This window comes from Pseudonaja textilis, chromosome 2, assembly GCF_049901715.1.
Source record: "Pseudonaja textilis isolate UNSWEBS1 chromosome 2, rPseTex1.2, whole genome shotgun sequence".
Taxonomy (NCBI): Eukaryota; Metazoa; Chordata; class Lepidosauria; order Squamata; family Elapidae; genus Pseudonaja; species Pseudonaja textilis.
Genome location: NC_141991.1, coordinates 241,241,422 through 241,254,127, shown reverse-complemented (window position 1 = coordinate 241,254,127; position 12,706 = coordinate 241,241,422). Strand labels below are relative to the sequence as shown.

The 12,706-nt window shown below is 42.0% G+C and overlaps 1 protein-coding gene across 11 annotated transcripts in view; it reads left to right on the top strand.

Moving 5' to 3' along the window:
- NEDD4L (NEDD4 like E3 ubiquitin protein ligase) overlaps positions 1 to 12,706 on the top strand; it is a 301,315-nt gene that overhangs the window by 102,280 nt on the left and 186,329 nt on the right. For all 11 annotated transcript variants that reach the window (XM_026715378.2, XM_026715363.2, XM_087927430.1 and 8 more), the window contains exon 2: positions 1,920 to 1,993. In XM_026715378.2, the coding sequence (XP_026571163.1) occupies positions 1,920 to 1,993 (74 nt within the window). The remainder of the gene's footprint in view (positions 1 to 1,919; positions 1,994 to 12,706) is intronic.

Genomic DNA, 12,706 nt, shown 5'->3' with positions numbered 1-12,706 from the left:
ATCTGGTTTCTCCATTGACTTTGTTTGTCAGACAGTCACAAAAGGGCATCACACGATCCCGGGATGGTTATAAGTGTGAAAAATGGTCATAACTCACTTTTTTCAGTGCCGTTGTAACTTTGAATGGTCACTAAGTGAACTGCTGTAAGTTGAGGAGTACCTGCATACCCATAGACAGCTCCCTTGCTATTCGTTCTAGCTCTGCTTGGCCTATACAACTTCAGTATTTAGTACTCGGTAGCATCCTGGCAGGAGGAATTCTGGGAATTGAGTTGCTGAAGTTGAGGAACGCTGGTTTAAACTATTTCAATTCATTTATAAAATTCTTAAGTTTCTTGTAAGTAGTGAGTAAATCTTGGAGCACTCATTATGAAAGAGCTGAAAATTAGTGTTTTATCAGTTTATCGTCTGCTTCTAAATCTCCCCGTTAGAGAGAATTTTATTCAGCTTGCATAACTAAAAATACCGTAGTTCAGGGGTGGGATAATACCGGTTCTGCCCTGCTCTGTAGAACCGGTAGTTCTGAAGAACAGCAGACCCAGAACCTGTTCTGTGTCTGCTGCTGTTTGGCCCACCTGGCGGCCCGAGCTCTTACCTGTCCTTTATTTCCTGCTTTTTCAACCTCAGCTGCTTTGTGCAGCACAAGTACTGAAGCGGTAGTAACACCAGTTGACTCCCATCCCTGCCGTAGTTCCAGAATATGCAAATTGGAACACAATTATCCCTTAGTGTTTTGCGCTTCTTGGAATCTAGCAATGAAAATATTTGGACATTAAAATATACAAGATAATATACAGTTGCCTTAAAGAGAACATCTCTCAAAAAATGTTTACACTGGGCAAAATTCTGTTAACATGCGCGTAACAGAGGAAATGGATGGAATAAACATAAGGTTGGAAAAATGTGGACTTGAAGGGTACTTTGGAAGGTTATCTAGTTTCACCACCTGCTTAATGTGTTAAAGTAATATGTAGAACATTGAGGGATGCGGTGGCTCAAGGGCTAAGACACTAAGCTTGTCGATCAGAAAGGTTGGCAGTTTGGCGGTTCAAATCCACGTAACAGAGGGAGCTCCCCGTTACTGGCCCCATTTTCTGCCAACCTAGCAGTTTGAAAGCATGTAAAAATACAAGTAGAAAAATAGGGACCACTTTGGTGGGAAGGTAACAGTGTTCCATGTGCCTTTGACGCAGTGGTGGGATTCAAATTTTTTTGCTACCGGGCTTTGTGGCCGTGGCTTGGTGGATGTGGCAGGGAAAGGATACTATAAAATCTCCAGTCAGAAGTGGTATTTGCCGGTTTTCTGAACTATTCAAAATGGCTGCTTCCGGTTTTCCAGAACTGGTCAGAACCTGCTGAATACCACCCTCTGCTTCAACGTTTAGTCATGCCGGCCACATGACCACGGAGACGTCTTCGGACAGAGATGGCTCTTTGGCTTTGTAACAGAGATGAGCACCACCCCCGAGAGCCAGAAATGACTAGCACTTATGTGTGAGGGGAACCTTTACCTTTAGAGCATTATATTCCCAACTCCTTGTACACTATTAGTGAATGTTCCCATAGTAATAGATTCCATGAGTGAACTGCTCTGACCATCACATTTAACCTTCTACCCCTGCAAGCAGAAAAGTTTCCTTGCTTCAGAAGTGTTAGATAAACTCTTAAGCAGCTCAACACACCTTTTGTGGTTTTCTTCTCAATCTTTCTCAATTCTGGTGACTTTGATATGGTTCGGACTACTTGCCTCTTTTGGTCATGTGGGTTGTGGTCAGGAATGGTAAGCCACAATATCTGAGGGAGATTATATTTCAAACAGCTTTCTGGTGTAATTGAAATGCTTCTAGGCATGGTGAGATTTAAACGCGATGAATGAAAATTTCATTTGCTCTTTTTTCTTTTTCTTTTTCACACAACAGGAAGAATCTCGTGTCCTTCGAGTTAAAGTCGTAGCTGGAATAGACCTTGCCAAAAAGGACATCTTTGGAGCCAGGTGTGTATGCTGTGTTGTTGATTTTGTTGTGGGATAATGGACAATGGCTTTTATTTTGTGTAAACCGTTGTGGGCTTTGTTTCCCTAAAGAATTCCCTAGAAATTAATAGAGAATGCTGTGATTTGTATCATTCTTGCTCTCCGATGCAGTTTCTTTGGGTTTCATATGCCATACCATAAGTGGATCTCACTTTATGGCCTTTGCAGAGCATGTTAATGTTCAGCTGGTTTGGAAAACCTTTACATTAGAAGCTGTTTAATTACATCTCATAGAAATGGATTGGTAAAACATGTGATGTTGTTGTGGCAATGTCTTCTCTGTACTTATGATGTTGTACCAGTAGCAGGGGTGGGATTTAATTTTTGTAACAACCGGTTCTGTGGGTGTGGCTTAATTTGTGGGTGTGGCTTGGTGGTCATGTGACTGGGTGAGCGTGGCTTGCTGGCTGGGTAAGTCTGCTTTCGCCTGCCCGCCAGCCATCCCTGTCTGCCTTCCACCATAATTTCCCTAGGTAAGTGAGGCTCTGCAAGCTCTGGTCGCCTACATGCTGGTGCTGCCGCCAGCTCCAGTTGAATCCCGATTCCTGGGTGAGGCGAGGCTGCCACCAACGGGCTATCGCTGCCGCCTTCACCCTTGCCGCCACAAGCCCCGGTTGAGTCCCGTCTCCCAGGTTGGCCTAGGCTGCCACCAACATGCTGCCACCACCCTCAGCACTCATGGCTGAGATAAGGAGGGGTGGGCAGGGTTAGAATGCAGTCAGCTTGCTGCACATGTGCACGATGTCGTGCATACGTGATAAGGAGTGGTTGGGCAGGGAGCAGAGAAGCGGGTGGAGAGGGGCGGGGCCAGGCAGAGGCCCGTTTTACCAGTTCTCCGAACTACCGGGAATCGTAACAACTGGTTCTACCAAACTAGTCCGAACCGATAGAATCCCACCCCTGACCAGTAGACCTGAAGTTACAACTGCAATTGGAACTGGGGTTGCTGTTGCTAAGCGATGTGCTTGTAAAGCATGATGTTACGTGGCCACAGGGCCTACCAATGAGAGTTCAGGCAGACTCGGTTATTGTTATATCTTAAGACATGGTTTGTTAAGCAGGAAGTGGAGGAAGTCCCAGTTAAGGAACGCGGGGGGAGAGGGTTGTCTCAGGGGGATGGGGAAGATAGCATGTAAGTCAGGGAAAAGAGTGCTTATTGCAGCATGAGCTCATAAAGGCCAGGGAAAGACGTGGGTGCATACAATCAGAGGCAGCCTGTGGAAAGACTTCATGTGTTTGTATGAGTGCATGGAGGTTCTCAGTCATCCAGGTCACAGTTGTCCCAAAGGGGCTTTTTCAGGAGGCAACTGGACTTCCTTGTTTTTTTCTTTCGAAGGCATTTCGCTTCTCATCCAAGAAGCTTCTTCAGCTCTGATAGTATAGTGAGGGATGGAAGGATTTATATTCCTTGCAGACAGCTGGTCATTTGCATCCGTTTAGAGCGTCGTTGAAGCACTTGGAGGTTTATCTGTGTTTTCCGGGTCACCTGGGAAGTGTTCCTGGTTCCTGTACTCTGCAATTTTTTCTCTGGAAATCCATTCCTACTGCCACATCACTTGTGAACACCATTTCACAAGGTGTGGGAGTAGGAATGGGTTTCCAGAGGGGGAGGGAAATGTGGACCACAGGAGCCAGGAGCACTACTCAGGTGACCTTGAGGACACAAACAAACCCTCAAGTGCTTCAGTGACTCTCTAACAGGATGCCAATTAACAGCTGTCTGCAAGGAATATAAATCCTTCCATTCTCCACTATCCTGTCAGAGCTGAGGAAGCTTCTTGGGTGAGAAGCGAAACATCTTCAGAAGACAAAAATAAGAAAGTCCAGTTGCCTCCTGAAAAAGCACCTTTGGGACATGAGTGCAGAGAGTTTGTGGGAAAAGGGTATGGGGCGTGCATATGGGTGTGCAGGTACAGGAAGGCTTGGGAAGTGGAGCATGCGTGCCGCATGCAAGTGAAGCAAGCCCAGGGTGCAGAGGCTTGCCCCAGTGACTTGCAGTCTTCCCTGCCAGCTTCCCCACTGACTTTCTGGAGAAGCTGTCAGGGAATGTTGCAAATGGCAACCAATCGTAACACGAATGGATTGCCAGCTGCCCAGATCATGTGACCACATGGGCGCTGCAACGGCCATCCCTTCAGGGACCGTTTATAAGTGCCCTCACTCAGCATTGTCGTAGCTTCAAATGATCACTGAACGAACAGTCATAACTCGAGGAGTGCCTGTGTTGGATTTTCTTACTGATACTCTTTGCTATTCCATTTATATCCTTTTGAGACTGAAGCCACCTGAAGTACTTTTGTTATTGTTGAGATAATGTGTGTGTGTGTGTGTATACATACATACATACTTACTTACTTGTTTATTTATTTATTTGCAGGTTGAAAATGTAGTTAACAAATAGCCTTACCTAACCCATCTTAAGCAATTCTTCCTCATGTTTATTATGGGATAATGATAGTGAACAAACTTTTGAGAGTTATTAGAGCACCTTCTATGCAAAGCAGTTTGAACTTTGGAAAAAAAATATACCCCGTAGTATTATTGTTGGGAATGTCTGGCATGTTATCTAGTTCCAAGAGGTCTCTAGATGCGACTAGGGAATTTCCACCAGCATGGAGGAAATAAGAGCTTTTTCTACTAAAACTCCCGTGACTGTAACTTTCAAGTGGGCGAAACAGTGCATCATGGAAGAGGAGTCAGTAAATGGGGTTGTCTTTTGTCAACTGAACCAATCTAGTCACAGGGTTAAAATAAGACAGGGAAAGTCAGGAACCTGGCAGGGACTAGTCCTTGTGCCCTGGAGCAGTGTTTCTCTACGTCAACAGCTACAAGACGTGTGGGCATCAACACTCAGAATTCCCCAGCCAACATGCTGGCTGTGGAATTCTGGAAATTGAAGCCTATATCTGTCAAAGCTTGAAAAACAGGCCTTGGAAAGTTCAAATGCCTATTATTGCACAAGCAGTAAACATTTCTTTCAGTGATGAGCTCACAGACTTTACATTGGAAAATCCAGCTACCTTGCCTGGTACCCATTGAGCCTAATCTGGTTGCAAGGTAAATCCAGCTATATCAGGCAAACAACCTTAATTGAGCTTGTTGCTTGTTAAGCCATATCTAAACACAAGGTCATTCAGATATGCTGGGCTACTCTTTAATGAGACTTTCATGCTGTAAGTGCTCCCTTTGACCCCTCTTAGTGTTTTGATAATCTGCCTCGGTGTAGCTGCTATTTATGCATGTGCAGTTGAATCTAAAATAGAGTCCTAAGTTAATGGGGAACCCACTTGGGGCCAAATCCTGTGCTTAATCTTAATCTGATTTGATACTGAGGGCTTTGAGAGATTACCTCAGCCATCTTTGAGAGTCATGTTCTGTGCGACTGGAGGATAATGTGTTTTATGTGCTGCCTAGAAAACAAGGCAAATTAAATTAATAAATCAAATTAATAAGTAAAGCACTTAGTTACATGAGAAAAAATGCCAAACCAAGCTATCATAGACATGCGTTATGTCCATTCCTATAATTTATAACCTGGATACCTTGGAAACTTCAATAATTGTAGACTTCAACTCTTGAGAATTCCTGACTGGGGGATTCTGGGAGTTGAAGCCCATAGGTCTTAAACTTGCCATGGTTGGATACCCCTGATCAATAGCAAGAAGGCCCCTCACCTCTGTTTTAAGTTCTACATGTTGGTGTACCAGGGCAACGTTAGCACAACTTACATACAAGACTGATTTTACGCTGCCTTTCTGAGTCATTAATGGGAGATGGGTGGGCATATAATTCAAAATAATTAATCAATCTCAGTTAACTTAGTTACTGGAGAGTAGTTGAATTGATGGGGTGTGTTTTTTTGTAACCCCACCCCTTTCTTTTTATTAAATTTTGCTGAAGGAACTCTCTGAAAATTGTGTTTGGAAAGAATCCTGTTCAGTTTTAGGCTGCTGCTGGCAGTGTTCAGAATTCACTCGGTTTGCTCAGCACCGAACTAACCAGGTTGGCTAGATTTATGCAGTTTGCTAAGCTGTTAGAAAAAAAAAAAAACCAAACAAAAACATTCATCCACCTCCAGTATCAGCAAGTAAGAGGTAATAATTGAATGACGTGGTTGCGAAAGCGTTAGTAGCTATGCACAAAGTCTCCTGAATTCAGAGGCTGAAGGATGCATGTTTAGTTCCGCTTGGAAGTTGGGCTTGGGCTCTTCGATCAAAACTGGTTTGCAATGTGCGTAATCTTACAAGAATAGAGTTGGAAGCTGTGAACAGATTTGCTTCATTAGTTTGTCTTATTCCATTTCTGGAGCCGCCCATCTCAGCCCAGTGACTCTTTGCATATCTGATGAAAGCCAAATGACTCTGATGTGCCAATTGCTTTCATTCCTGGGCCAGGAGGTGCTATCCATGTAGTCCTCGACTTACAACAGTTTGTTCAGTGACCATTTAAAGTTACAACGGCACTGAAAAAAAAGTGACGTGGCCTTTTTTTCCACACTTAACAGCCGCTGCAGTATCCCCATGCTCACGTGTTCAGAATTCAAGACCCTTGGCAAAAGGCTCTTATTTGTGACGGTTGCAGTGTCCTGGGGCATGTGATCATTTATTGTGACCCTTCTGACGAGCAAAGTCAATGGGGAAGCCAGGCTCTCTTAACAGCGGTGTTACTAACTTGAGAACTGCAGTGATTCACTTAACAACAGTGGCAAGAATGGTCATCAAATCAGGCAAAATTCACTTAATAAACGTTTGCTTAGCAACAGCAATTTTGGGCTCAATTGTAACAGATAACAGATAATCAGAGTTGGAAGGGACCTTGTAGGTCATCTAGTCCAACCCCCCACCCAAGCAGGAGACCCTACACCATTTCTGATAAATGGCAGTCCAATCTCTCCTTGAAAGTCTCAAGTGATGGTGTTCCCACAACTTCCGAGGGCAAGCTGTTCCATTGGTTGATTGTTCTCACTGTCAGAAAGTTTCTCCTTATTTCCAGGTTGAATGTCTCCTTGTTCAGTTTCCATCCATTGTTCCTTGTCTGGCCTTCAGGTGATTTAGAAAATAGCTTGACCCCTTCCTCCTCTCTGTGGCAGCCCCTCAAATGTTGGAAAACTGCTATCATGTCTCCCCTGGTCCGATTCTTCATTAGACTAGCCATGCCCAGTTCCTTTAACCATTCTTCATATGTTTTAGTCTCCATTCCCCTAATCATCCTGGTTGCTCTTCTCTGCACACTTTCTAGAGTCTCAACGTCTTTTTTATATTGTGGTGACCAAAACTGGATGTAGTACTCTAGGTGTGGTCTTACTAAGGTTTTATAGAGTGATATTAGTACCTCACTTGATCTTGATTGTATCCCTCTGTTAATGCGATTTAAGATTGCATTAGCTAATGGTGGTCATAAGTTAAGGACGACCTGTATTCAGTCACTTCATGTCACTTTATGTTTGGACTCCTGCCACTTTCTTTGAACTGGACTGCCTTTGAAGGCTTTCCAAAAGCTAAAACCAGTGGAACATGTGGCTGCCTAGGTAGTTATGGGTGTACCTAGATTCATCCATTAATTCCTCTCCTTCGGGAGTTGCACTGCCTTCCAATCCTTTTCCCAAACATTCCCACAATTCTCCCTCTCTCCCCTCCTCTCCTTCTGAGTGAGTGTGTACGTATGTGTGTACACACCCATCAACATGGTTCAGGCCTTTAGTGACTCTCCCCATCTATTGAGATAAGGGAGTGTCCTCGATAGATAAAGCGGAGGATTTTTATAAACAATATTTTGACAATGAAGACCAAAAGAGGAGAATCAGAGGAAGGAAGAGAGATACGAGAGAAGAAAGAGAGGTGAGAAGGCTGACCGCGGAAAGGGAAGCACTACGAATTAGAGAAAATGAGAAGGGAAGAGGAAAAAAGCTGGAAAACTATGAAAGAAGGTATGAAGAACCAAAAGAAATCAGATCAACTAGAAATACAAAGCCCAGGTATAAGTGAAAAAATGGGAGATGAGTGTAGGATTTGGACGACGAACATTAACAGCTTAAACTCACCTGTAAAAAGACGGAAAATATTCAATAAATTGAGATAAGGGAGTGTCCTGTTGCCAAGGGAATGTCATCTGCAGAGACCCCCCCCAAACTCAGGTGCTCTTAGTGTTGTGCTCTTCTGAAACCCTTACCAAATTTGCAGATAATACTAAGCTGTCAGGAAGATAGGCTCAAGATCCAGATGGATCTTGACAGACTAGAACACTGGGCCGTATCTAACAAAATGAAATTCATTGTAGAGAAAAGTAAAGTCCTAAGGCAAGAAAAACCCAAAGTACACATACAGACTGAAACCAGACTCAATAGCAGTAACTGTGAGAGGGATCTTGGAGTCTTAGTGGACAACCAGCTAAATATGAGCCAGCAGTGTGTAGCAGCAGCCAAAAAAGCTAATGCAATCCTAAGTTGCATTAACAGAGGGATACAATCGAGATCAAGTGAGGTACTAATACATGGAGCATGGGAGGGCTGCTCGAGCTCCATTTTTCACTGGCAGAGGGTTCCAGGAAACCGTTGCAGCCGAAAACGAAGCTCGGGAGCCCAATTTCGCTGGCAGAGCACTTTGGCCACCACAGGCGCCCCCAACATGAGTGACATCGAGCTGGTCACGCCTACCCTGGCCACACCCACCCTGGCCCCCGAGGTCAAACTCAACCCTGATGTGGCCCTCCATGAAATCAAGTTTGACACCCCTGATTTACAGCAAGTCATAATAAAGGCATTTATTTGATTCGTTCCAGATTAATGCCTGTCTCGAAGATTAGAAATTGATTGTTTTTCAGTTAAATCATGTTTTAGTTGCCAGCTCTTACTACTTTCTGTTCACAAGGCATTTTGTAGCAACTTCTATTTTTCTTCCTGAATGGAACTTTCTGTGGTAAGATAGACAGACAGAAGAAGTTATAGATTAAGACCGGAAGTTATAGAAACATAAAAGCAGGGCATTGTGTCATCAGTAACGCTTGTAAGATTCCATGCTTTGAGGCAGAACAATTACTCAATAAATGCCTTTTCTGGAAGCATTTTTGTGGTGGGTCTAGCTTTTGCTTTCTTGCTGTGGTTTTTACTGTTCTCCAGAACTCATTGCGGCAAGATTGGAATGTAAAAGTCTGACGTTAGTTAGTTTTTATGTTTCTACTTTGGACACCTAAAAGGTGCAACATTTTAGAAAGAACCTGCAAAAACTCTTTTGGCAAAATATTACGCCTGTTAAAAATGTTGAAGAATAGGTAGAAATTCGCCACTTCAGATGTAGCTGTCAAAATGTAATTGTCTCCTTAGTTTCAAGACTGTACATTCGTTTTGTCGAAATGGCATTCTTTCGTTTGATAAGTTCTTTAACTTTTGAAAACTTCCAAAGGTTTAAAGACGGTTTGGAGGCATCTTGGACAGAAAATGGAGACATTGGAGTTGCAAAACCTATTTCTTGCCCATGAAATTGTACTCTGATTCTGAACATACTTTGGTGTGGGGTATTCTGTCAAGACAGGAATGTTCAAGTTCAAAGTTCAAACCTTTATTGTCAATGCACAACATGTGTAGAATAAGATTGAATGAGCCTCCTTTGGTGCAGCCCTTCCAAGAACACGGTATATTACATGCAATCATTAAAACAAGGATTATACATAGAACAATATTGGACCTCTGAAAAGTATAAGCATCCTAGTCTAAGTACTTGGTTTGGGCCCCTTTTGCAGCAATTACTGCCTCAATGTGGTATGGCATGGAAGCTATCAGCCTGTGGCACTGCTGAGTGGTTATGTGTCAATAGCGGCCTTCAGCTCTTCTGCGTTGTTCGGTCCCATGTCTCTCATCTTTCTCTTGGCAACGCCCCATAGATTCTCTATGGGGTTCAGGTCAGGTGAGTTTGCTGGCCAATCAAGCACAGTAATCCCATGGTCATTGAACCAGGTTTTGGTGGTTTTGGCAGTGTGGGCAGGTGCCAAGTCCTGCTAGAAAATGAAGTCAGTATCCCCATAAAGCTTGTCTGCGGAAGGAAGCATGAAGTGCTCCAAAGTCTCCTGGTAGACAGCTGCGTTGACCCTGGACTTAATGAAGCACAGTGGACCAACACCAGCAGATGACATGGCTCCCCAAATCAACACAGACTGTGGAAACTTCACACTGGACTTCAAGCATCTTGCAGAGTGTGCCTCTCCATTCTTCCTCCAGACTCTGGGTCCTTGGTTTCCAAATGAGATGCACAAGTTGCTCTCATCAGAAAAGAGGACTTTGGACCACTGAGCAACAGACCAGTTCAGTTTTTCTTTAGCCCAGGTAAGACGCTTCTGTTTGTTGTTCAGGAGTGGCATGACAAGAGGAATACGACATTTGAAGCCCATGTCTGTGTGTGGTGGCTCTTGATGCACTGACTCCAGCCTCAGTCCACTCCTTGTGAAAGTCCCCAACATTTTTGAATGGCCTTTTCCTGACAATCCTCTCCAGGTTGCGGTCATCCCTGCTGCTTGTACACCTTTTTCTTCCACACTTTTCCCTTCCACATAACTTTCTATTAATGTGCTTTAATACAGCACTTTGGGAACATCCAACTTCTTTTGCAATTACCTTTTGAGGCTTTCCCTCCTTATGGAGGGTGTCAGTGATGGTTTTCTGCACAACTGTCAGGTCAGCAGACTTTCCCATGATTATGATTCCTACTGAACCAGACTGAGAGACCATTTAAAGGCTCAGGAACCCTTTGCAGGTGTTATGGCTTAATTAGCTGATTGGAGTGGGACACTTTGAGACTAGAATATTGAACCTTTTCACAATATTCTAATTTTCTGAGATTGTAGATTTGGGGTTTTCATGAGCTGTAAGCCATAATCATCACAATTATGACACATCACTGCTTGAACTATCTTGCTTTGCATGTAATGAGTCTATCTCGTATATTAGTTTCACCTTTTAAGTTGCATTACTGAAATAAATGAACTTTTGCACGGTATTCTAATTTTTTGAGTTTTACCTGTACATCTCAATAATCAATCAATAAAAAGAATTCTCTAACCCCAGATAAGTAATAAACTAGCACACATTTCCAAATATATATGTATATGTGTGTATATATATATATATATATATATATACTGATATACTGTATATACTGTATGTGTATATATATATATATATATATATATATATATATATATATATATATATATATATATATATATATATATATATATATATGTATATATACCAGTATATACTCTAGCACTGTAAATCTATCACATTAAGTCTGCTTGTGGTATTATGTTGCATTTAGTAGTCTAACTAATGATGATGAACCAAGTTTCTGATTTGGTTATTTTGTGATCCCATTGATTGTAACCATTGAAATCAAGGTGTGTTCTGCTTAATCAGCTGATTCAAATGAATTCGTCTTTAAAATAAGAAAATAAAAGAAGTTTAATTTTATAATGCAACAGGGACATTTAAAAAAATATATTAAAAACATTGTTTTAAATAGAACTGTAGAAAGCAAATACCAAGTTCACCATAGCATTCTGCATCTGAATGCATTCAGGAATCTTCATTACTATATGTACAAAAATTAAATGAATGAGAATAGTATCTAAAAATAAATGAACACGCTTCTGGCATTGAAAATATTGTATCGACTGTGTACAAATGTGTGGTGTTTTAATCCTTTAATTAACTGTATCATATAATTGATATAATATTCTTTGATAGATTAAATCAAATAGTCTTTTACATAATGACAGGATAGGAAGTTTGGTCCTGTGGATAAGATGGTAAACTAGAAAACTGATGACTTCTAGTTGTTCTTTATGCATGAAAGTTTGTGGGAGATTTTGAGTCAATCAGTCTCTATTATCCCAATCTACCTAGGATTGTTGTAAGGAAAATAGGAAGAGGAAACATTAGATACACTACACAGTTATCTTCTATATATGTAAAAGCAAAATACTACTCACACATCATCACAAAATATCCAGAACCGTAAAGCCTACAAACTTGAAATTTAGCACGTATGTTCCTCTTGGCTTCTTGGGGCTCACTAAGAAAGAATTTTTCAAAATGACCATCAGAGCATTAGTATTTCCTATATTATTATTCACACACTCTGATGCTAAGGAGTTCTATTCCCCCTCCCCACCTGAAAAAAATCTGTTCCAAATGCAAAACACAAGCAGAAGAGAGGAGTTTCAGTTTTAGTTTCATAGCAGCAACTAGCTTTAGTACTGAACAGTTGAGCTAAACCATGCCCAGGCTCCTTGCTGTCTCCTTGCTCACACAGCAAATACTGTTTCAGTTTCAAAACAGCCATCAACTCTCTCACACTGACAGAACATTAGCCAGAAGAATACCGATGGATGCTGATAGGCAGAGGCAAAATCCCCACCTCTTATTTTCCTACCCCAAAACTAGGCCCAACCACATAGTTTCGTAGCAAAGCATGGCTATAGAAATAGTTCATAATAAAGACAGAATTAGGCTGAACATTTTTAAGGATCAAGACATTTGACACTGCTCATCTTTGACTCTAAAGGAAATCAGTATTTTTTTTTTTAGTAGGTGTGGCCATTTGTCATTTATACTTGTTTAGATCAGCAAAGCCTTCTTATATCAGTATCCTCCAACCTTGTTCCCACGTGTATGTGTGACACCTG